We start from the raw sequence: 25,828 nt of genomic DNA, 5'->3' as shown, positions 1-25,828 counted from the left end.
GGGTTGGTGACAGGCACCTTTTCATACTGAGCCATCTTGCTGACCCCATGATAGTCTTGTTAACACAGTGACTTTGAGGTTGCATTATTTACCAAGTTAACTCACTTTAATATCCCAGATTGACTTGACTTCTTCCATTTTCTCAGCTTATAAAGTAATTTTAGTAGTAACCCTAAAATAAAATTTGGGAAGAAAAATGTAAAGGGGAACATTTCACTAGGAAATCCTGAAGGCTAGGAAATATCTGTCAGTGGCATTGCTGGCCCTCAGAGTGTGCCATTTGGGGTATCCCCTAAGCCTAGTATGCTTATTTGAAAGATGACTTTGTTTGGGATAAAAGCAAGAACAAGTAGAGGCTGGAGGAATGTTTTGGTCAATAATGAAAGCAGTTGCCTTGTAAGCTCAAGGCAACTTGAGCTTGACCTGGGTTTGATCCCCAAAATCCATACAATCGATGCTAGGTTTGGAGGTACATGCTTATAATGCATTCCCTAGACCTTACCGACCAGCCAGTCTAGCCTCATGGGTGAGCTCTGGACCAATGAGAGGCTCTGTCTCAAAGGAAGTGGGCAGTGGTCCTGAGGATGACACCTGGGATTGTCCTCTGACCTACACACACACACACACACACATACACACACATGCACGCACACACGTAGTCATTTGAATAGTCTTTTATCTCTTCATCTGTTCTTGGGTAAGTTTTGAAGAAGTGTATCTGCTAAATTAACCTTGATTACCTTTTGCCATTCTCTTACTTTACTCTTCCCTGTTGTCACCTGTGAATCTTTGATAAACTTTTTGTTGCCCTAGAATCATGGCAAGGTCCTTGTCTGTGAATGAGATGCTTTAGATCACAGTATAGAAATGTGCATGTAGTTACCTTATCGTTTTCTCAGTTGGCTTGTAGATGTTTGTGTGTAAAGTAGAAAATTAAGTTTCAATGTTAAAGATTTTTTTTTCTCTCCTTCTAGTTTGCTAGTGGTGCCTTTTTACATATTAAAGACACAGTTTTATCTGCCTTAAGTCGAGAACCTACTGTGGACATATCTCCAGATACTGTTGGGACCCTCAGTCTTATTATGCTGGCCCAAGCTCAAGAAGTATTTTTCTTAAAAGCCACACGAGGTAACTCCAGTTTCTTCTTTACTGTGTTACACTGAAAGCAAGTTCTAGGCTTTTATGCCTAGATAGTGATGGGATCATTGAGTAGTCAAGCTCACTTCCAAGGGAGAGTTGCCAGGAGGAAGGTAGAATGCTTCCTTCATGTGGCAGTGACTCGTGGTCTGGTTGTGGGATGGCTATGGGATCAATGATTTCTTTCAAGGTTTGATTTAAGTGTATATGCAGGTGTCTGTGCCCTGCAGGTGAGAAAAGGGCATGGGTTCCCTGAGCCTCGAGTCACAGGCATTGTGAACTGCTTGATATGGGTGTTGGGATTTGAACTCTGGTCTTCATGATTGAGCAGCAAGTGCTCTTAATCATTGAGCCATCAGGAAGGATTTTTTAAAAGGTAGTCATGTTTAAACCACACTTAAATAACAAAAAGCTGTTCAGGCAATATCCTTGGTGACGAGGGCTTAAGGATAATCCTTGTAAAGGTATGTAAGACAGTGTGAGGGATACAGACTGAATGTCTAAGTACAGAGAAATTGAAAATGTGGAAGCAGCATAAACACAACTTATTTTTTTCTTAAAATGGCAACTTGGGTGTGGTGGCTCATGCCTGTAATTCCTACACATGCGAGGCTGATACAGGGGGACTGCCAAGATACTGAGGCAATGCTAGATTACCTAGTGACTGTCAGACTAGCCTGGCAACAGTGAAACCCTGTCACAAACTAAACAAACACACCCCAAAAATTCTGTATGTGGTGACTCATAGGATTTAGATTTAGGCTGAGTTGGAGGCCGTCTGGGCTACAGAGTGAGACTGTACTTCAAAAAAATCATGGGGTTGGGGAGGGAAGCGAGAAGCAGCTTATGTGGAGATAGAAGACATATAACTCAGTGTTGTAGGAGGCTGATTATTTGTTCCTGGCTGCTCAACCCCAAAATAACCACATAGAAATTGTATTAATTAAATCACTGCTTGGCCTATTAGCTCTAGCTTGTTATTGACTATCTCTTACATCTTAATTTAACCCATTTCTGTTAATCTGTGTTTTGCCACGTGGCAGTGGCTTACTTGCAAGGTTCTGGCTTGTCTGTTCCCAGCAGTGGCTACCTGATGTCTCACTGACTCCACCTTTCTTCTCCCAGCATTCTGTTTAGTTTTTCTGCCTAACTCTGTTTTGCCCTGCTAGGTCATTGGCCGAAACAGATTCTTTATTCATTAACCAATAAAAGCAACACATAGACAGAAGGACCTCCCACATCAATTCAGCATTCCCTTTTGACTTTATAATGTAGTGCTTTCTGGAGTATTCACAGAACTTCATAGTCACCACTACCTTATGTTAAGATATCATCACACCCAAGAATAACTCTAATGTCAGGACTCCCTTCCTTCCTTCTGCTTCAGCTGCCAGCAGCCATTACTTATTGCTGTGGCTTTGCCTTGTTTATGGAATTGTTTATTTACTTATTTTAAAACAGGCATATGTAGCCAGGGCTGGCCTGGAACTTGCTATGTAGCTAAGGACAGCTTTGAATATTTGATCCTCTGGGTTTAGGCCCAAAGTACTAGGGTTATATAGGCTTTCTTCATCATGTTTTGCTACCTGTGAAGTAGTTTCTGTGCAGAAGACTAAATTTCATCAATATGGATTTCTTTAGACATATATAAATTTTTCTTTTGTCTTTTTTTTCTTTTAAATGTGTGTGGATATGTGGTTGCTGTATGTATGTGCACCAGTTGTGTGCTTTTTGAAACCATTGAAGGCCAGAAGAGGGCATTGGATTCCCTGGAACAGGAATTAGATAAGTGTTAGCTGCTGTGTGGGTGCTGAGAATTGAAACTGGGTTCTCTGGAGGAGCAGCCCGTGCTCTTAACTGCTGAGCCATCGCTCCAGTCCCAGGTGTACACATTTTTTTTTTTAAATTTCAGTGTCTATGCCAAGTCATGTATCAAGTTATCTTATTTACTTTATTATTTTAGTTTGTGTGTGGGGGGGGAGGTGGGAGCGAATGCAGGCACATGTGTGCCTTGATGCTTCTGTGGAGGTCAGATGGCAACTTTGAGGAGTCGGTTTTCTCCTTCCACTGTGAGTTCCGGTGATGGAATGCAGGCTATCAGAGTAGTGCAGTGTGTGTGTACTTTGCCCTGCTGCTGAGTGTTGTTGCTGGCGCTTGTCTCATGTACTTCAGTTACAATGATCATTTAACATTTTATTTCAGATAAAATGAAAGATGCCATCATAGCTAAGCTGGCAAACCAGGCTGCGGATTACTTTGGTGATGCCTTCAAACAGTGTCAGTACAAAGACACTCTCCCCAAGGTCAGCTATTGTCTTCATTGACACTTGGTTATTTTACATATGGGAATATTTTTATGTGTGAGAAAAAGGTTGAAAAGTATGTTTTAACAAAGAGATCTGCTATTTTAATGGAGCCTTTGAAGAGTAGATTTAGAATGTTTTCTTACGTTGTAAGATGCATGAACTGTTCTTTCATGGGATGCCTTTCTATTTACTCTCCACTAAGTTTGTTTCTCTGAGCTAAAACTCTTTCTGGGAAACGCTACTCCTCTGTCCTCAGTCATTTCATCCCCTGATTGGTGACTCTTTGGAAGCAGCACGGTGTGGAGCATGTCGATGACTCGCATTTTTAATCGTTGTCCTATTTTCTTAAGGATGAGCCTTAAAGCACAAAAACAGACATAAATAAAAAAGGAAAAGGAAACCTAAATTCATCCAATTCTTTGATTAGAATTAAGTTTTACCAACAGGTATAGGACATTTGGCTGCTAATGGGCAGCTAAGGAAAAGCAGCAGGAAGCATTGTTGCAGTGTAAGCTTTTCTGAAGGGGTCATGGGAAGACTGTCCAACCATGTCTCATAGATGACAGAGCATGTGACCGCTGGGCCAGTAGAGCTGGAGTGGTTGAAGTAGAGCATTAAACACCAGCAAGAGGGACTTTTTCCTTTTTGGTTTTTCAAGATAGGGTTTCTCTGTTTAGTGCTGGCTGTCCTGGAACTCCCTATGTAGATGAGGCTGGCCTCTAACTCACAGAGATCTACCTTCCTTTGCCTCCCAAGTGCTGGGATTAAAGGTATGTGCCACCACCACCTGGCATGAAGGACGTTTTAACTGCACTTCCTCACAATTGGACAAAGAATTGGTTATTTGTGGTAGTAAATGATATTTGTAGGAGAATCTGTGAGTTTAAGTTATTCAGGGATCTTTGTACATTATGAAACCTCAGAGAACATAGGGTACAGTTAAAAATAGATGAAAGGTACCCAATAGTACATGAGCAGTGGAGAGCTAATATTGAGATCTGTGGGTTTAAGGCGCACTGGGCTTGAGATCATTGTTGGGCACTTGCCTAGCTAGCACCTGAGACTCTGTGGGTCCCATCCATCCCATCCATAGCCTTGCCACTGTCCCTCCCCCAGTGTTATGGACCCTTGTAGGATTTATAACCCCTTTCTGTATGTAGCTGCACAGTGCACTGTCACATCCTGTTACATCAGTCAGTCAGTCCTGTCCCCGTCCTGTCATCTCAAAGGCTTTAAAGCCACGTCTGCAGCATTCCTGGGTCTTTTTGGAACATCTTTACTGAGATGTTCCAGCCTTCCTTGAGTATGGACAGTTTCGGACTATAGTGTGTTTGAATTTCTCCTTTCACTAAGTCTTCTGAGGTATTTTCACATCCAGTTCTGACAACATGTCTGTAAGCAGCAACTCAGTTCTAGTTCTCATTGGATGTTTCTAAGTAGTGGTTCAGTGCTGGCTTTTCCTAGCAGACAGGAAACGCTCATGGTAGTCATTCGGTTCTTGATATAACAATTATTGGGTTTTTAAAAATATTTCAGAAAAGAGATTGCAGGATGGGACTTGATGTTTTGGAAGAGTTCCTACCAATATGGATTTAAGTATATTAGACTATAGTTATTTTAAAAATAAATTAGGGCAAAGTTACACTTTATAATCAGTTGTATGTCTGGAATGTATTTTGGAGTATATAATACTGAAATGTTAATATTTATATGATATTAAATGATTTTTTTATTGGCTACCATAATCTTTTTTTTACAGTCTCTCAGCATAAGAATTTATGTGAGGACTTACTTTACTGTCTTTTGTCTTTTAAACATGACGAAACAGTCAGCTCTAGAGCAGTTTCATTAGTATATGTGAGTAACGGTGGTATAGGTACCTGAGGGCTGGGTAAGGGCTAAGGAAGTTTCTAAAGCTGGGCTTGGTATTCCTCCATGAAGTTCCCAACTCATGCATGCCTTCCTATCTTCCTTGTAAACAAAATGCTTATTTCCCGACTCCATAGAATGAGCTTTAAAAAGCTTTACTTAACAGTTTAAAACAACAAACAACAAACAAATCCTAATTTTAACTGAAAGAAAATTGAATTCATAGACGGCACTTCCTGCAAAACCACAAGGTCTTCTCTGCTCACACCTAATGACTAACCTATCTAAACCATTACTGGGTGATTGTAATTTCTGTCTCCTCTCCTTTCTCTTCCTGCATCCTGTTGTCTGTGGTGGTTTGTGTGGTTGGACTCTCCCTGGTCAGTATTTTTATTTCCAGGAGGTATTTCCCACCCTGGCTGCCAAGCAATGTATTATGCAGGCCAATGCTGAGTACCACCAGTCCATCCTGGCCAAGCAGCAGAAGAAGTTTGGGGAAGAGATTGCAAGGTTGCAGGTGAGTCTCTTGGTGATAAATGTTTAGGTGACATCCTTCTCCCATTTCTGCCTAATGAGACCCAGTTTGCCCATAAATGCTTCCTGTTCATTGCCTTTATCAGCAGAGGCAAGTGGTGGTTTTCATCCTTATACCTACAAGCATGTTTTGCAAACTCGTACAGGTACCTAAATATTGCATTTAAATTTTTACTACATCCCTTTATTTATTTATTTATTTATTTATTTATTTATTTATTCATTCATTCATTCATTCATTCATTCATTTGTGTTTATTGTAAAAATGATCTAAATTAATTGTATTGTCATGTCCCAGGAAGATATGTACTGATTAACTTGTGGTGTAGGCTTATAAACTGGATCTCAAACCACAGTTTGAGAAAGATGTGGTGTCATGTACTCTGGTCTTTTCATTGTGTGGTTCTTTTTCTTCTACACGGTGGGTATGCAGTGTGTGTGTGTGTGTGTGTATGTCTGTCTTAGGATTTCTAATGCTGTGAAGAGATACCACGACCATGGCAAAGCTTATAAAGAAAAATGTTTAATTGGGGTGGTTTACAGTTCAGAGGTTCATTTTCATCATGGTGGGACATGACTGCGTGGTTGCAGTCAACAGGAAGTGAACTAGGCAAGCTTGAGCATATAGGAGACCTCAAAGCCTGCCTCCACAGTGACACACTTTCTCCAACAAGACCACACATACTCCAACAAGGCCACATCTCCCATTAATGCCACACGCTTTGAGGGTCATTTACATTCAAACCACCACACTTTATGACCAGACTGGCTTCACATTCCTCATCTTCCTTCTCCAATCTCCTGAGTGCTGAGGATTTAGGTATATTTTACTACCGCCAAATTTTAACTTATGAAAAATCTCAAAAATTAGAAGTATGAGTTAACAAGTATCCTATCCATTACCTAGCTTCAGTGACTATTTATATTTGCAGTTTTGTTTGTTTTCAAGATAGAATTTCCTATGTAGCCTAGTCTGACTTCAAACTTGGGATTTTCTTGGATCTTGAATGCTAGGGTACAGATATGCTCTAATCATCTTTTATTCCTGGCTTTTTTTTTTTTTTTGAACCAGTATCTCACTATGTAGCTATCACATTGTTTAGCTTTGAATTCCTGATGCCTCCGCCTCCTCAGTGCCAGAACCACACAGCAGAGCACTTTGTTATTTGATGCTGGAGGTTCAACCTAGGGCCTTGTGCATGGTGAATGACCACTCTGTCTTCCTTTGGTGATGCTTCTAGTGTTTTATTTGATTTACTGGATTGTTTTATTTCTAATATTTTTCTTTTTCTATCATCCATCCATCCATCCATCCATCCATCCATCCATCCATCCATCCATCCACTGATCTATCCAGGAACTCACTATGTAGACTAGACTGTCCTGGAACTCACAGAGATCTGCCTGCCTCTTCCTTCTGAGTGCTGGGAATAAAGGTTTGCGCCACCACCCAGCTTCTAACAGTTTTAGGTTACTGAATTTCTCACTCATGGTCTTGACTTTCTCATTTGTGTTGCTGACGTTTTTTCTGGGTTGTGAATTACTATCTTAACTTAATCTCCTTGTTTGTATCCTTTGAAGTCATGGATCATGTGTATGGGTGTTTTGTCTGCATGTGTGTCTGTACACCATTTGTGCGCATTCCCTTTGAGGTCAGAAGGGGGCATCTGATACTCCAGAATTGGAGTTACAGTTGTAGGCCACCATGTGGGTACTGGGAACTGAACCCACCTCCTCTCGAAGAGCAGGCAGTGCTTTTTAACTTCTGAGCCATCCCTCCAGCCACCATTTTTAGAAATATTTTTTTTAAAAAAAGATTCTTTGACCTTCATTTAATCCTTTTAGTATTTTTTTTAGTATTTATGTTATAATCTTTTAAAGATTAAAACATATATGTATGGGTTTGTGTCTTTGTGTGAGTATGTGCACACAAGTGCAGCTCCTGCAGAGGCCTCGAGCAGGTGGTTGTGGGAAAAGGTAAAATTCAGAAGTAAGAAGCAAGGTTAGATGCAATAAAGGCAGAGGGAGAGCATGGACTGTTAGGAAGCAGAAGAGTGAAGCATAAGAGATGAACAGAAGACTGTTTTAACAGTGGACAATGCTCTCTCTCTCTCTCTCTCTCTCTCTCTCTCTCTCTCTCTCTCTCTCACACACACACACACACACACACACAGAGAGAGAAAGATAGAGATGGAGATGGAGAGGGAGAGGGAGAGGGAGAGAGAGAGGGAGGGAGGGGGAGAGATAGAGAGAGAGAGAGAGAGAGAGAGAGAGAGAGAGAGAGAGAGAGAGAGAGAGAGAGAGAGAGATCTGCCTGTTTCTGTCTCCTAAGTGCTAGGATTAAAGGCGTGTGCCACCACTGTCCAGCTCAGACCATTTTTTTTCTAATGGGATTTTGGTGTTTGACTTGCTGTATCTTATTGAGTGTCAAATTTATGCGGTAACGTGTTCTGTCTCTAACATGGAGCTCAAAGTTCTGGAAAATTACACCGTGGTGCTGTTCACATTTCATTTATTTATTTAGTCCAGATATTGTTTGATCAGAGGTGTTATAATCTGTTTTGATATGGACTGAATTATCTTATATGGCTGGTGTCTTACATACAGAACTAAGAAGTTTTGTATCCTATAATGGCAGGTAGTAAAACATCTACTCATTTTATATCTGACAATTGAGTTTTGAAAATTTTTTACCTATAGTGTTTTGTCTGTATGTTCACCATGTGCATGCAATGTCAATGGTCAGCAGAGGTGTTGAAATAGGAGTGGGGGGGGCTGCGTCCCCAGCACCCCAGCTGCCTGCTAGCTCATGCCCGAAATAACAACACACAAATTGTATTCTTTTAAACACTGCTTGGCCCATTTCTATCTAGCCTCTTCTAGGCTAATTCTCGCACCTGGACTAGCCCATTTCTAATAATTGTTTGTAAGCACCCCAAGGTGCGCTTACCAGGAAGATTCTAGCCTACATCCATCCTGGGTCGGAGTTGCCTGGGAGAGCAGAGCCTGGCATCTCTGCTCCAGAGAGCAGAGCTGTCGAGTCTCTCAGGGAGCAGAGCAGAGTCTGAACTCACTTCCTCCCAGCATCCTATTCTGTTTACTCCTCCCACCTATGTTTTAACCTATCAGGGCCAAGGAGTTTCTTTATTGCTTAACCAATGAAATCAACAGATTGATATATGACACTCCCACATCACAGGGGGCATTGGATTCACCCTGGAACTTGAGTTACTGGTTGTTTTGAGCTATTTTGTGCATGCTGGGAATTGAACCCAGGCCCTCTGTAAGACCTGTTTAGTGTTTTTAACCCCCAGTCATTGCTCAAGACCACCTGGAATTCTTTTTTTTCTTCTTCTCTTTTGCTGCTTTGGTGTCTTGAGACAAGGTTTCTCTACATAGATAGCCCGGGCTGTCCTGGAATGCAATACACAGACCAGGCTGGCCTTAAACTCACAGAGATATACCTGCTTCTGCCTCTCCAATGCTGGGATTAATGGCCTGGGCCACCACATCACACTTCTACCTGACAATTCTTTTAACATGCTATCTGCGTCAGATACATTTACATTTTGTACCACCTTTTTTCCTTGGCTGACTGATTTCCTGTGTTGTGGAATAACTCTTGGCGAGTTCTACTGTTTCACTGAGAGGACGGCTTCTTCAGGTTCTGCTCATGGGAGTGTCATGGAGAGGTGCATCTCTGGTCTCTGATGTCTGTGGTTTCAAGACTCTCTTCCGAGGGCCCCATAAAGGCATCCAGAACTTCTTAATCACTGTTAATAGTTGTGCAGCTTGTGGAAATAACATGCAATCTTCATTAATGTCGGGGTGTGTTGATTGACCCCCAGCTTTCCTTTACTGCCTTGGCAGCTCATTCGTGTATTTACTGGGCTGTCTGCTCCTCCCCTTTTATTATTAGTTGTTTTGTCATGGATTTTCCAGGTTATCTTGCTAAGCACAGAATTTCGAGAGTTTAAAAATGCTTGGTAGAAAAAGCAGTCATCTTCAAACAAACACTGTATATATAAATGTTTATTTTTAGCATGCAGCAGAACTGATTAAGAATGTGGCCTCTCGCTATGATGAATATGTCAATGTGAAGGATTTTTCTGACAAAATCAGCCGTGCCCTTACTGCAGCAAAGAAGGATAATGATTTCATTTACCATGACCGCGTTCCGGACCTTAAAGATCTGGACCCTATCGGCAAAGCCACCCTTGTGAAACCCACCCCAGTCAATGTACCCATCAGCCAGAAGTTCACGGGTAGGTCTGTTCTCTGTGTATTTTAGTCAATTTGTGGTTTCTCCAGGCTCTCCCCCTTCTTGTTTTTTCCCCTCAGCGACCCTGAAAACTGCTCATTTTCCATTTTTCACGAAGAAAATGGTGCTTTGATGAAGGCTTCTCTTTCCTTCAGGCTGATCTGTGTTACAATATAAAATCTCACTTATTTTCTCTACTACTTTGAATAGAACCTTCATTTAAGTTGTTTAAAAGAAACATGGGAATAGAAATGGTACACTCCTGATGTCCCAGCACACTTGAGGCTGAGACAGGAGGAATCTGAGTTTGAGGTCTACCTGGTCTACATAGTGAGTTCTGGGCCTAACTTGGCTTTCGATTGCGTGAGATGAGCAAATACAGCCAACTATGGACAAGAAAGTGTGGGAAAGTTAGGTGTTGTGTCTTCTGTGACCTTTCCAAGGGGAAAGTGAGCAACAGAGCACCTGTGAAATATGAACTGTGGATATTTGAGACAGGATTTTGATAAGATTAGGACTTTAGACGAGCCTACCCGTTTTGCTGATGGAACATTCGTTACACCATCACTGAATATAAACATATGGTTATTTACTTTTTTATTTACTTACTTATTTGAGAGGTCTCATATATCCTAGACTGGCCTTCATCTCACTGTGAAACCTTAGTTGGCTTTGAACTCCTAAATCTCCTGCTTTAGCCTCCTAAGGACTGAGATTATGGATATGAGCCACCGTACATGGATAATTTTTAAACTAGTATATTCTAGTGTGGTATTTGCATTAGATCAATGTTATTATTACAGACTTTCTTTGATAGTGTAGATATATGTTATATATGCAATATTTGATAGCTTCTAACAGATCTCCTGCATTATAATAATAATAGGAAAGAGTGATTAACTTAGTTTTGTTTAATAAACAAAGTGTTAACTGTGTGCAAGAGACTAAGCAGAGACAAATGCACTTAGTTTGTCTCTCACAGCACCCTACGACACAACTATTGATGTCTTTGCTACTGATGACAATGCTGTGGCTCAGAGCAAGTATGTTTCCCAAGGCCACATAGCTAGGAAGTGACGGACTGTGAGCACACTGTCTGATCATCAAGGGAGCAGAACCACTAAGATCCTTCATATATGATGACTTAAAACTTATGGGAATGAAGGTCTTAGAGGAGCTTTCATTGCTCTTGTCTGTCAATATAGTGATTTGGAATTCTGTTTACCAATGGCTTTCATTATGATGTAGTTTCTGATCTTGTGACATTATAGAGAAAATGAATAGTCCTGTCTGTAGTTTGAGTCTGTTTCATATGTCTTACTTGGACCTTCTCTTCTGTTTTAGATTTGTTTGAGAAGATGGTCCCTGTGTCTGTGCAGCAGTCCCTGGCTGTGTTTGGTCAGAGGAAAGCTGACTTGGTTAACAGATCAATCGCTCAAATGAGAGAAGCCACTACTTTGGCAAATGGGTAGGTGGAAACTGGTCTTCAGAAGCTGACTTAGAGGTTCTTAAGTTAGGTGCTTACTTGTGCTTTGAGTAATTTATGAACATTTTTTAGTCTTGCACCAATACTTGTTCTTTTCGGTTATTTTCTTAAGAAGCCTTAGAGTTGGAAGGAATGGAATTACAGCAAAAGGTAAGACAATTTGACTACTATTTTGTATTTCAAGAGACTTATTTGAGGAACAGTGAGTAGAGATGAGCCCTTTAAGATGCATGGTTCCAGGCTGATGAGGTGGCTCAGCCTGTGTTAAGTGCTTGCTGTTAAGCCATATAACACCAGTTTTGCTCCTGGGACGCTCATGGTGGAAGGAAACACCTGCAGGTTGTCCTCTGACCTCCACATGTGCACTGTGGCATGTGAGTGCCTGTACATATACTCAACAAAAATACATGTAATCAAAAGACTCTTTGAATCATTAGGTATTGTAAACCAATTTTTATATTAAGAAAATATTCCGTGGGCTAAAAATTAGGTATAATTTACACATAATGAAATGTGCTCATTTAAAGTGTAATTCATTCAGTTTGGTAAATGCATATACCCACGTAACGCCTACGAAGAATGTAACCTATGTCAGTCCTCATGCCTCTTCCCTCTCAGTCCCTCTGCCCTTAGTTCCTGGTTCCTCTCACGTGTTCTGTGTCACTGTAGGTCAAGTTCACTCTGTGCAGTTTGCCATAAATATAAGCCCTGTAGTTTGAACATTGTGTACATCTTAGTTTGCCACATTACACACCATATACAGTACTAACAGTGCAAGCTTCACATGCCTCGGGAAGCAGAGCTAAGTGATCTCTATAGCTTGCCCTCCAGGGATCCACTTCTCCATCTTCTAAAGGTTCCACAACCTCTAAAGCAGCTACCAGCTGGGATCAAGTGTAGAAGAACATGAACCATGGAGGATGTATTCCATTCTACCCACAATACTCTGAGCATTTTATCATTATGACAAAGCACTGTGAAAACTGCCCGAGGGAGTGCCTTATTCTGTTATTATAAAGTACCTTGACAAAAAAGGCCATATAAAGGGTTTATTTTGGCTTAGAGTTGCAGAGGGATGGGTAAGGGTACGGAGGCTACCTGGGATCAAAATTAGGCCCTTTTATGTGTTAGGCATATCTTAGTCATGTTATATTCTTAGTCATTTATTGCCTTTTCAAAATTTAAGTTTTCCTGGGACCAGTGAGATAGCTCCGTGGGTAAAATCATTTACTTCCAAGCCTGATGACTTGAGTTTGATCCTTAAGACCCACATGGTAGAAGGAGAGAAGTGACTCTTGCAGGCTGTCCTCTGACCGTCACGTGTGTCTCTCTTTTCATAAATAAATTTAACAATAAGTTTTTTTTTTTTTTTTTTTTTTTTTTAAGACAAGGTTTTTCTGTGTAGCCCTGGCTGGCTGTCCTGGAACTCACTTTGTAGGCCAGGCTCGCCTCAAACTCAGAGAGAGCCCCTGCCTCTGCCTCCTGAGTGCTTGAATTAAAGGTGTCTGTCACCACCACTGGCAAGTTTTTTCTTTAATCATCTTTTTTTTTTAAAAGAACCATTTAACATATCATTTTATTATAAATATAACTAATATATTTAATGTATATGAGTATTTGTCTGTCTGTCTGTCTGTCTGTCTGTATGTATGTATGTATGTATGTATGTGCACATGTGTGTGCAGTGCCAGTGGAGGACAGAAAAGGTGTCAGATTCCCTTGATTTGCCTTGATGGATAATTGTGAGCTGCATGTGATTGTAATGGCAGCTGTATTCTCTACCAGTTCAACAAGTGTTCTTGACTGCTGAGTCCCCTCCTAACCATCCTTGTCTTAAAGAATTCTTCATGTATTTTGAATGCAAGTCAGATATTTCTGATTGCATATTTTTTCAATTTTGGCTTTTGATGCTTTCAATTTAAATGATTGTAAATTTTGACTTTTTGTTATTGAAACATTTGTACTGGTTCCCTCACTCCCTTCTTTATTATATCTTATCTGTCTGCCTGTCTTGTCTGTCTGTTCGTTCGTCCATCCATCATCTTCTGTCTGTCTATCCATCTCTTCATCCAGGGCCTCAGACTTCATCTGTAGCTGAGGATAATTTTGAAGTCCTGATTCTCTATTTCTCATGTTCTTTGGCTTACTTGCTTTATTTTGGTATCACGAATATGTATAAATTCCTCTGCCTTTTCATGTAAATGAAAAGTGACTACCATAAAAGCCAGAATGTGGGTGAGTCTGTAATTGATACTTTGACCTTCTGTGTTCTTTGATCTTTTGCATAGATCCAAAATTATAATAGGGCATGCACCACTGTGCCTAGCGTTTTTCTTGCTTTTTGTTTTTTAATTCTGAACTCTGAACTTAAACATCTCAGTTCTTTTAAATTTTTATAAATTATTGAAAAATTTATACTGGTATACAATGAATCTTTGTAGTGTCCATCTCCTACTCCTTTCCTCCAGCTCCTCCCATCCAGCCAACACATTTCCTCTCCCTATTTAATTAGTTTAATTGTATTAATCACTGATTTCCCCCTCCCTCTTATTTTTAATAGGAGTCATCCTTGTGGCGTGTTAAGTCCATTGTTGATGTGGGTGGCTGTAAGTGATGGCTGTTTTGAAGGTGGTGTAGATCTACACATACAGTGTTTCCTGTTTTGCAGGGTATTGGCTTCCCTCAATCTTCCAGCAGCAATTGAAGATGTGTCTGGAGACACTGTACCTCAGTCAATACTTACCAAGTCTGCATCTGTAGTTGAACAGGGTGGCATCCAGACTGTCGACCAGCTGATAAAAGAACTACCCGAGTTACTACAAAGAAATAGAGAAATCTTAGAGGAGGTATGTTTGAAAAGATTGGCTTTTCAAGTAGAAACTGACATCGTGGTGTCTCCTTGGTTTTGAGGGGTATTACTCAGTGTCTGGTTGAGGTCACTGTGCCTTCCTTGCCTTTATTCTCAGGAAGAATTCTATTGAGTGAGAATGAGTCTTTTTTTTCTTTTTTAGTTTTTCAAGACAGGCTTTCTCTGTATAGCCCTGGCTGTCCTGGAACTTCTTTGTAGACCAGGCTGACCTCAAACTCAAAGAGATCCGCCTGCCTCTGCCTCCTGAGTGGTGGAATTAAAGGCATGCACCACCTTTGCCTGGCTAAAAATGAGTCATTCTTGGGGAAGCTAAATTCATATGACCATTGACTGCTGGCTACTAGTAAACTATGGGACTCAACCTCTTATAAAACTTCATAATTAGTCATTTCTTTTGAGTCTAGATCAGGTTCTGTATTAGATACCAGATTTTTGATTCCAGGTTGGCCTTGAACTTTACGTGTAGCCAAGGATGACCTTGAACTTCTTTCTGATCCTCCTGTTTCTACTTCCCAAGTTCCAAGATTACAAGTGTGCACCTCACACCCAGTTTATGCAGTGCTTGGGGCAAGCACTTTACCAGTTATGCTGTAGCCCCAGGTTTTTTAGTGAATATGAATCACACTAAGGGAGTTAGATCCTTTATAAGGCAGTTATATTCATTTGCCATATGTGTGGCAGTTTATGAATAAAACACCTGTTTAAGGTGTCCCTCCTTCTTTCCTCCCTCCCCCCCTCCCCTCCTTCCCCCTCCTCCATCCCTCCCTCTTCTTTCCTCTCTCCTTCCCTTCCTCCCTCCCAATAATTATCTGTGTGGTTCTCCTTTTGTAGTATTAATTTCAGTGTTATTTTCCTCAGCTGCAGATAGGTTCAGACTGGTCATGTGGGTGCAAGCTGGGCCTTTTTACTACAGCTTTAATCCATAAATATTTGTTTTCTCAGATGACTTTTGTGGAATTTTTGTTTACCTTATTTCTTTGAAGTATAGGCAGAACTCTTAAGTGCTTACTACAGTAAGACTCTTGTGTGTGGAATTGTTTACCTCCCTTTGCTGTTTCAAAGAGAAGTTGAAGCAGTGACATGCCGAGCCCCTGGGGTATATAGGGCATGCTTACTATTATGTTACAATAGGACTATAATATCACAATTTTATAGCCTGATAGTGACAGGAATGTTTATTTTCTTCACCTAACTTTTCTTGAGTTAAGCTCTTAGGGACTGTGGTACATTTCTTAAACTAAGAGGTGAGGACATTGGAGTATCATTACTCAGGTTACACACATACACAAAACTTACACCGTGTCCCTGTATTCCATAATCCAAAATACTATTACTTGTGTTTAATGTTGAATGAATTTTGACTGAATTCACGTTCTGTTCAAACCACTGCAACCCTTTGAACTTCTAATCTTCCTGCTTCCGTGTCCTAAGTGCTGGAATTACAGGTGTGTTCTACATAACTGGTTTTTATGTGGGGCTGAAGACTGAACCCACGGCTGTGTGCATGCTAAGCAAGTACTGTACCCATTGAGCACCCTGTTTTACTGAGAAAAGTAATAAATACCCCTAACTTGGACTACGCCCCCCCCCCGGGTGGGTGTGTGTGTGTGTGTGTGTGAGAGAGAGAGAGAGAGAGAGAGAGAGAGAGAGAGAGAGAGAGAGAGAGAGAGAGAGAGAGAATGACTGTGGTAATAAAATCCAGCCCCTTGTCCCTCTTAGACAAGTACTCTACTACTGCCCCAGATCAATTTTCTGTCATGTTAAAACTCAAGATTTCTTTTTTTTTCTTTCTTTTTTTTTTTTTTGTTGTTGTTTTTGTTTTTTCGAGACAGGGTTTCTCTGTGGCTTTGGAGCCTGTCCTGAAACTAGCTCTGTAGACCAGGCTGGTCTCGAACTCACAGAGATCCACCTGCCTCTGCCTCCCGAGTGCTGGGATTAAAGGCGTGCGCCACCATCGCCCGGCTAAAACTCAAGATTTCTGCAACAAAAATGTATCACTTTTTGTACTAATAATGTCAGCACCTAGAAGGCAGGAGGGTCACAAATCTGAGGCTAGTCTGGGTTGTATATTGAGACCATTTCAAACAAAAACAAAAGTTACATAACAATTAGTGGTATTGAAATATTTCTACCTCATTGGTTATCTCTACTGGGTTTGTCAAAACAGGTATGGTGTCTTACACCTATAATTCCAACACTCAGTAAATGGATGCAGAAGGATTTAAGGCCAGCCTTCTCTTCATAGCACTGGGCTACCTAGTGCTATATAACAAGACACTGTCTCAAAAAACCAAACAACTAACCCTCTCAGACCACATAAACAACAATTAAATTATTGAAGTTTTCTTTTTTAAATGCTAGAAATGATAAATGATATCTGAAGGATTTTTGCATCCTTTTTAAGTCTCTAAGATTGCTGGATGAAGAAGAGGCAACTGATAATGACTTAAGAGCAAAATTCAAGGAACGCTGGCAAAGGACTGCATCCAATGACCTCTACAAGCCTTTACGAGCAGGTAACATGGCACAGATGAGCTGCATGCAAGTAAATTCCCACTTTATCCATGCATATTTTTAAATTAGACTCAGTTGTAAACTCATTTTTACTGAACTTTATATGACTAATGAAAATGCAGGTATTTCCCCTTGATTAACAAAGACAAAGACAAAACAGTACTGAAACTCATCTAGGTTTTCTGTGACAGTGGAATGCAGCTGATTTGTGAGTCTCAAGCTTTTCCAAGCCTCACATATATTTTAAAAACACACATGAAGTGGTAGGTATGGTCTTGTCATTCCTTTTTGACCTAGTAGTAAATCGAGTGAATCCCAGGTAGATAAGAGAATGAACCTTAACAGCTACTTTGACAGCTTTTTAAGAATTCAATTATTAAGGTTTGTGTTTACAATACATAGTGTCTTCATTTTAGCTAGAAACAACTTTATCTTTGTTAGATTTTTCAAATAGATCTACTTTTCTTTGAAGTGAGATTATCTTCTGAGAGAGGAGTACTTTTTCATGAGTTGTACCTTGTTTTGGTGTGAATGATTTCTTCCTGTATTCTGAGTTGTAAGAAGAAACTAGACAACTGTCAGGTTTCTTTCACCTGGCAAATGTTAGCCAAGTGAGAACAGATTACTATGCCCTAGCTCCATGGACAATTTTTTCTTTTTTCCAAAACCAAACTGTGCCCATCTGTAGAAGATGAGGTCTGTTGTCTAGTGAACTGGGGCCTGGTGAAGAGGGAAGGGGAATCACGCTGAGGACCAGGGCTTTAAAGTGTCAACCCCATGAGCCTGAGTTCTGGAAACTCTTTTCCCCAGAGGGATCCAAATTCAGAGCGGTTTTAGATAAAGCTGTGCAAGCTGACGGAAACGTAAAAGAGCGTTATCAGTCCCATCGCGACACCATCGCCCTTCTGTGTAAGCCGGAACCTGAGCTGAATGCTGCCATCCCTTCTGCTAATCCAGCAAAGACCATGCAGGGCAGCGAGGTGAGAAGGTGGAACTTGCTCTGGGTAGTCCTGTGTTTGTGGAACTCTGTTCAAGCTGCTGTGTACAGTGACCTCCCGGTGTCTTCCTGTTACTTTCTAAACAGTGAAGAATGGGGGATGAGGTATAGCTTCATGGTGGAGCACTTGCTTAGCCTGCTCCAGGTTTTGGGTTTGATTCCAAGTACTCACACACAGACACACAGACACATGTAGACATAAATTAGGGTTGTTATGTCTAAACTAGTATTATATATATTGTATGATACAGAATTATTGATTAATATCCTGATGTTATTTTCATTTCTTGAGTTCTTTTTGTGAACTGGGTACTAAGTTCTAGGCACTCATATGGTAACAGTGTTATTTTTTATGTGGTTGGCTTACCCTTCCACATTGCTGTTTACCACAGAAGGATGTCAGGATCGGAACTCAAAACAGGGCAGGATCCTGGAGGCAGGAGCTGATACAGAAGCCATGAAAAGGTGTTGCTTATTGGCTTGCTCAGCCTACTTTCTTATAGAATCCAGGACCACCAGCCTGTGGATGGCCCCACCCACAATGGACTGGGCCCTCCCTCATTGATCATTGATTACTAGTTGACAAAATGCCTTACAGCTGGAGCTCATGGAGGCATTTCCTCAACCAAGGCTCCTTCCTCTCTGATGACTCTAGCTTGTGTCAAGTTGACACACAAAACCACATAAAGCATTGAATACCCTGAAGCTGGAGTTACAGTTGTGAGCTACCCTATGTGGGTGCTGCAGACTGTGGAAGAGTACCAAGTGCTCTTAATTTCTAAGTCATCTCTCTAGCTCTCTTTAGATTTTCAGTTAGAGAATGTTTATCTACAAATACTGACAAGTCTCCTCACCATGTACTAGAGGTGTGTTGTGGGCATCCAAACTCAGGCCCTAATGCTTACCCACGAGCCATCTCCCCAGCCCTCTTATATAGTTAACATTTTAAACTTATATGCCCTACTACACCTGACTCAGTAAAAAATATGGCACATATTTAAGAGGTACCTTAAATTTACTAAATAAATGAGACTTCTGATCTGTTTCACATTTTTTCTTTTTTTTTTTTTTAAAAAAAAAAAACTGTCTGAATGCTTAGATTTCTAAGCCTCTATGGAGCTCAAAATATGCCCAAGGTTTGTAGTTGTTCCATAAAGTTCAGGTGCCAGGTAGCTATGGCTGCATGGTGGGCTCTGCCCTGTTCTGGGAATTAGAGATCTCAAGTACCAGGTAACAATGGATTTGTGGTGAGCTCTGCCTCTGCAGAGGGAGGGAATTATGTTGAACACTTGATATGGATCACCTTGATCCCTGAAATAGGCACGATTTTCATTTTGCAAATGAGAAGATTTAGCTTTCCAGGAACTTACCTGCCTTGGTTATACAGTAACTAAGTCTGTCATGCTGATTACTGGTATTTCAATGGTGAGATATTATTTTCTTTTTTTGAAACAGTGGTTCTGGAGATTGAATCCAGGGTTTCATGCATATTAGGCAAGCTGAACACTGTGAACTGTATTCCCAGCCCTGAAAGCTAATCTTCCTTCTCTCTCTCTCTCTCTCTCTCTCTCTCTCTCTCTCTCCCCTCCCCCTCTCTTTGGGCAAACCCTCTCCCAGCCCTTAAGTAGGCATGGGCTGCCAATCCCGGATTGCCAGGTGGGCACTGCCCATAGGCCCACGCATATGCAAGCAGCTNCTCCCCACACCTGCCCGGCCTTTCAGTCCCATCCGCGCCCTCCTCCTCCCTTTCCCTCCCTTCCCCCACCCTCCCTTCCCTTCCCCTTCCTTCCCCTCCGTCCCCCTTCCCCTCCCTCCCCCTCCCTTCCCTTCCCTTCCCCTCCCTTCCCTTCCCTTCCCTTCCCTTCCCTTCCCTTCCTCTTTCTCTCTCCCCATCTCCCTCCCTTCTTCATTCCCTCCTTCCTTTCTTTCTCCTTCCCTTCCTCTCCCTCTTCCTCTGTAGCCTTGGCTGTCCTGAAACTTATTATGTAGTCCAAGCTGTCCTTACTTTTAAACTCATCCACCTGCGTCCACCTCCCAATGCTGGGATTAAGGCTTGCATCATCAAACCTAGTTTGAAATATTTTCTTTGCTGTAACCGTTTTACTTTGATAGGTTCATTTGTTTCCAATACCAAAAATTTTGAATTTTGAATATAAAAAAATACTCATTTCTCAAGAGGTAGTGCAGAGGGATTGTGTTCCTCAGCCTTGAACTTTGTGTCCAAGGATGCCCTACCAGTGACCATGCATGTGTTTTTTGTTTAGGTTGTAAATGTGTTAAAATCCTTATTGTCAAATCTTGATGAACTAAAGAAGGAAAGAGAGGGTCTTGAGAATGACCTGAAGTCAGTGAATTTTGACATGACAAGCAAGTTTTTGACAGCCCTGGCTCAGGATGGCGTGATAAATGAGGAGGCTCTTTCTGTCACTGAGCTGGATCGGATCTATGGTGGTCTAACAGCTAAAGTTCAAGAGTCTCTGAAGAAACAGGAGGGACTTCTAAAAAATATCCAGGTACATTTATATATTTAATAGGATGTGTGTGCCAGATCTATGACCATTGAAGAATGTGAAAATGAAGAATTCACCGAGGAGAGTATGGTATATCTGCATAGTATGCAAAAATAAAGGGTCTTTACAGCCAGGTTGGCATGGAACTCACTGTCACTGTGAGACACAGGTGAATCTCAAACTTGCCATCCTTGTGTGTCACCTTGAAGAGCAGCATGCACTCTTAATGACTGAGAATGCCCATTGGTCTCATTCAACTGGTATGTGTGAGGTCCCAGGTTCAATCCTAGTACTAGAAACAAAGTTACTTCTGGCTACATGCTGCTTAGAGAACATGTTTTCCAAATCATTTCTATTTGATTCCTTTTTATTGTTGTCTGTAGGGAGGGAAGAATCAAAATTAGTGGGAATCATTAATGCCTGCAGAATGATCGGGCTAATACATGACTTTAGCTGTGTATCAAACTTGAGATGTTGCCATTTTATCAGTGAATGTGCAGAATTCTATTGTGGTAAAAGTATTCTAAAATAATCAGTTCTATCTGGGTGCTTTTTGTGTTATAGACTGATAGAAATTGGTAACCATTGTTAATTATGTTTTGCTATTATTGAATTTGTGATATTTTTACTTAAGAAAAAAGTCAAGACAGTTTATGTGACACAAAGAAATTCCAGGTATTTCTTGTAATTTTGCATACCAGCAATCATGATTTCATAATCGGAAAAGAGATCAATGGAGATTTTTTGTTGTTTTAGTTTTGTTCTTTGAGATGGTCTTACTATGCAGTCCTGACAGGCTTGGTGTTTTTAGAGATCTGCTTGTCTCTGCCTCCCCAATGTTGGAATTAAAGGTGTATACCACTACACCTGGCCCCAGTACAAATATTTTGATTGGGCTATCGAGATGGCTTCGGGGTATAAAGGTGTGGCCACCAGTCCTGATGACCTGAGTTGGATCCCTGGGACGCATGTGGTGGAAGAAAAGAACCAATTCCTGAAATCTGTCCGCTGTGGCACATGCATACCCACACACATACATGTGTGTGCACAAAATAATAAATGAAAGAAAACTTAAAAGTATTTTAAGCTAAATTAAATTTATAAGTAAATATACACTTTGTTTCTTTTACCAAGGTCTCACACCAAGAATTTTCTAAAATGAAGCAGTCTAACAATGAAGCTAACCTGAGAGAAGAAGTTCTGAAGAACTTGGCAACTGCATATGACAATTTTGTTGAACTTGTAGCTAACTTGAAGGAGGGCACAAAGGTATGCATGCACATGAGAGACTAAAGATAATAGGTACAGATGGGATACTATTGATAGTTCCAGTTGGATCAAGTATCTGCATTTGATTTGCTGGTTTTACTGCCTTTTGCTTCTGTCAGGCTTGCAGAGAGAGAAGGCTCAGCGGAGGCAGCAACATTTGATGGAGCTTTGAAGAATAAGTTGTGTAGAGAAGGGATTTACGCATTGCAGGTAGCAGGAATTAGAGCTATCAAAACCAATGACATCTTCTTTAGGGCTAGCTGGGACTGATCTGTGGTGGGAGGGGACACATGGCTTTGATCTCCTGTGATGGTGGTGTGATGAAGACAGACTTCCTGAGTATCAAAGTAGACTTTAGATACGTTCTAAGTGCATTCCTTGATTTGTTCTTTAAAGGGTTTAGAGGAATGCTTAGCTATATATTTTTCCATGATTGCTTTGCTTTTGAGAAAAGTGATTTTTAAGTTTTTAAGATACAAAGTTTCTTCTGGTTCTTAATTTTATAATGATTACTGAATAAAGTTACCTTGATGAGACATAGTATTTATTCTCAACAGTCTGTGAATAGATAGCACTGTAAAGCCATGGTGCAGCAGGGTAAGATGCCATTCATTAGGACTCAATGCTTTGTTCAAGTAGATAAGAAGAATTCTCCAGAGAGCCTTGGGTATTATCTGCAGTGACGGCCCGTATTTCATAGTTACTGTACAGGTTTAACTCAGCATGATGATAGAGTTAGAGTCATCTCTTAGAGGTTGGCTTTTATGTAGGGATTGGGAACATATTCACAGTTATAAAACTTGTAACTTACAGATATTTAATATTTAGTGCCAGTATTCTGTGAACATGATCTCCTTAGTTTTATTTTCTTTATCAATCTTGGGTCATATTTAGTACTAAGTTATTCAGTTGATAGTATGAATGTATTTCATGTGAACAATTTTACCTTCTAGTCCCAGCATCATTGATAAATTAAATTATTGTTAGAATTTATTTTTCCTTGGATTAAAATTGCTTTTTACTTATTACTTGTATTTGCTCTTTGCTTATAGTTCTACAACGAGCTGACTGAAATCTTGGTCAGGTTCCAGAACAAATGCAGTGACATAGTGTTTGCACGGAAGACAGAGAGAGACGAGCTCTTGAAGTGAGTTTGTTGTGTGTGTCAGATTGTACTTAAGCTGCTTCCTTGTGTTTAGAATGAACTGGGTAGTGCTAACACAGCAATTCCCCTCTGTCTTCTGAGCATTTCACAGAGTTATAGGGCGTCTTGATCTGGGATGAAAGAATGCAGGAACAGAAACCCAAGGTGTGGAAGTACAGAGGGGCACAGAGGTGAAACAGCTCAGGAGTAGTAACTTGGGGAAGATAGGTGGACAGTTCAGAAAATAGCACAGTCCCTTCTGCAGGAGCCACTGAGAAAGCTGGGCCTATAGTAGAGGACTGACATAGTGAGTCAGGAGGAAGTTGACCCATGCTCACACAAAGGTACTGTGTTTATGATGTGAGCAAGGGAACAGAATTTAGCAGCCTTTGACTAACACCTTAAGGGGAGATAGCCCACACCTGGCAGTAGATTTTTTATTTGGTAACCTGTGACTTCTGTGAGGAACACTATCCCCTGTGTAGGGTAACCCCAATTAAACCCTCGCATATGTATATATATGTAATATATGCACATATACATGTATGCACCCATATATGAATAGACATCTACATATATCTATATATTTAGGAAGTTTATAAAATTGTATCTTTCTGGATGACTCTTTCAAATATCCCTAGTGTTTAGTTATCCCTCCCTCCTGCTCCTCACCCTCCCATTGTCCTCCTATTTCCATCTCCCTCCTTATTCCCCTTTCCTCCTTCATGTCACCTGTGCTCTATTACCTCAGCCTCCCTTAAGCTCTTTCTTCCATCTCCCCTTGTGGCCCCTTTCTAGTTTCCAGGCTTGTACAGGTCCTCCAAGAAAACACACAAATCTAGAGTGACAGATTATTACATTAGCTTTTAACACAAAATAGCTCTGTGCCATGTATCTTTAAGCAACAGGTTAAAAAATTGTTCTAGAAATTGATATGTTTATTTGCATAATTAACTCATCTTTATTTTATCTCCTTTTTGTTTATTCGAGACAGGCTTTTGCTACACTGCTAGGGCTGGCCCTAAACTTGTGATCTTCTGTCTCTACCACTCTGGGGCTGGGATTATTTGTGTGGACACTGATGTCATACTCAGATTGAAACATTAGCCCAGGGTCCTAATGGGTTACAGTTCTCTGACAATTGTGTTACTAGTTTTTTGTTTTGTAATTAACTATTATTAGATAAGAAACAATCTTCTAAGACTGCTTGCCTAGTTACAATGAAGACATCTGAAAGAACTCTATCCTTTGCTGGTCTTAGAAGCAGAGTCATATTACAGCTTTGTTTTGCCGCAGGATTAAAGATGCACTTTTTAGGCAAGAATAGGAGCGTGTTCTAGAATACTGTCATTATTTGGAGGCATGCTTGCTTAATATGTGAAGAAAAACAAAGGAGGTAACATCTTACAGGTGTTTTTCATGGTGTTAACCTTAACGCTCTGCCTCTCACAAGGGATCTGCAGCAGAGCATTGCCAGAGAGCCCAGCGCTCCTTCCATCCCTCCTCCGGCATATCAGTCCTCCCCTGCTGGGGGACACGCCACAGCGCCTCCAACTCCAGCTCCAAGAACCATGCCGGTGAGTAGGCCAGGCCTGCTGCATTCCTGTCCTGCAGCTGGCCAGCTCAAGGCTGCAGTGGAGGGAACTGGTGGTCCCCACCTGTGGTTGGGGGTCCAACCTTGTGATGTCTTCTAGTGTATATACACAGCAGCACTCATGAATTCTCACTGCCAAAAAATGTTTAGCCTGAGTGAAACAATATCCTTAGAATGGACTTTTCTTCCAAGTGAAGACAGTGATGGAAAAAGAAGCTCAATTATGTCCTCAGAAATGGCTGACAAACCTAGAGCATGAGATGCAGATTTGAGATTCCCCTGTTTTCTAAACCACATGCGAAGACAGGAGGAGTTGTAGATGAGAATGAATAGTTCATTACAGTCTGTGGCACATGAACCTTGATTTGAATTTGGTTCACAAAGGCAACCAGAGAGACCGTTCTTTCAGGTGGGTAAGAATCTTGGATCTGGAGTGGATATTCGCCAGACCTAGGGAGCAGCATGATTGTTTTGGTGACACACTGAGTGTTGATGTCTGTCTGGAGGGCTGGCCCTGTGAAACTGGCAGCTTTGAACGGTTCTACAGACACAAGGGAGACAATAGTATTAACAGTTGCTCAATTTTATCGCTGCTCATGTAATTGTGTGTTTTAAAAATAATTTTCACAGGTTTAAAGGTTTAGCAAAGAGAATTTGGGGCCTGACAGTAGGCCCAGCAGTGTGTGTGGTGTTGGTGGAGACAGCATGACTAGACGTCAGCACTTCCTCAGAAGTCGGGGAGTGACTTTCAGCCACGGTCTAGACGAGTAGGCTGGTGTCTGAGAGTAGGAGTCCAACAGTCCGATGCCTGTGCTCTCCCTCTTATAGTCGAGAGCCACTGCACACTCTGTGCCATCGCTTGTGTTCTCTTTCAGCCTGCGAAGCCTCAGCCTCCAGCCCGGCCTCCACCTCCTGTGCTTCCCGCAAACCGAGTCTCCCCTGCTGCTGCTGCTCCCACAGGGGCAGGGGCTGCTTCACCAGCACCGCCACAGACCCCTGGGTCTGCTCCCCCTCCACAGGCTCAGGGACCACCGTATCCTACGTATCCAGGATATCCTGGGTAAGACGGTGACACTCTGTGTCACCAGGAGTTAACGAATTTCTAGCTGTGACTACTCTTTAAAGACAGGCTCGTCCCTCTCTGAGCACAGATCTCATGACTCAGCCATGTTGTCGGCTTGCTCAGAAATTAAAATCATGTTACAGTTGCATATTTGAGGAACTGAACAGCTATTTCCTAGATGTCTAGGATATATATATTTTTATTTTTTGCATCTTTCATTTGTATAAACACATCTCTTCTGTATGAAATTCAGTACCTGTGCCCCAGCTGCCTTT

The 25,828-nt window shown here is 41.2% G+C and overlaps 1 protein-coding gene across 1 annotated transcript in view; it reads left to right on the top strand.

Moving 5' to 3' along the window:
* The window catches only part of Pdcd6ip (programmed cell death 6 interacting protein), a 56,004-nt gene that overhangs the window by 26,170 nt on the left and 4,006 nt on the right, over window positions 1–25,828 (top strand). The window contains exons 5-17 of the mRNA XM_050139489.1: window positions 975–1,128; window positions 3,340–3,440; window positions 5,713–5,829; window positions 9,889–10,111; window positions 11,452–11,575; window positions 14,262–14,439; window positions 16,867–16,978; window positions 17,787–17,956; window positions 20,238–20,486; window positions 21,618–21,752; window positions 22,805–22,899; window positions 24,350–24,473; window positions 25,366–25,550. Coding sequence (XP_049995446.1) covers window positions 975–1,128; window positions 3,340–3,440; window positions 5,713–5,829; window positions 9,889–10,111; window positions 11,452–11,575; window positions 14,262–14,439; window positions 16,867–16,978; window positions 17,787–17,956; window positions 20,238–20,486; window positions 21,618–21,752; window positions 22,805–22,899; window positions 24,350–24,473; window positions 25,366–25,550 — 1,967 coding nt within the window. The remainder of the gene's footprint in view (window positions 1–974; window positions 1,129–3,339; window positions 3,441–5,712; window positions 5,830–9,888; window positions 10,112–11,451; window positions 11,576–14,261; window positions 14,440–16,866; window positions 16,979–17,786; window positions 17,957–20,237; window positions 20,487–21,617; window positions 21,753–22,804; window positions 22,900–24,349; window positions 24,474–25,365; window positions 25,551–25,828) is intronic.

Source organism: Alexandromys fortis, unplaced genomic scaffold (genome assembly GCF_014885135.2).
Source record: "Alexandromys fortis isolate MF-2015 unplaced genomic scaffold, M_Fortis_MF-2015_v1.1 scaffold_36, whole genome shotgun sequence".
Classification (NCBI taxonomy): domain Eukaryota; kingdom Metazoa; phylum Chordata; class Mammalia; order Rodentia; family Cricetidae; genus Alexandromys; species Alexandromys fortis.
The sequence above is the reverse complement of the archived record's forward strand: the minus strand, read 5'-3'. Positions and strand labels throughout refer to the sequence as shown.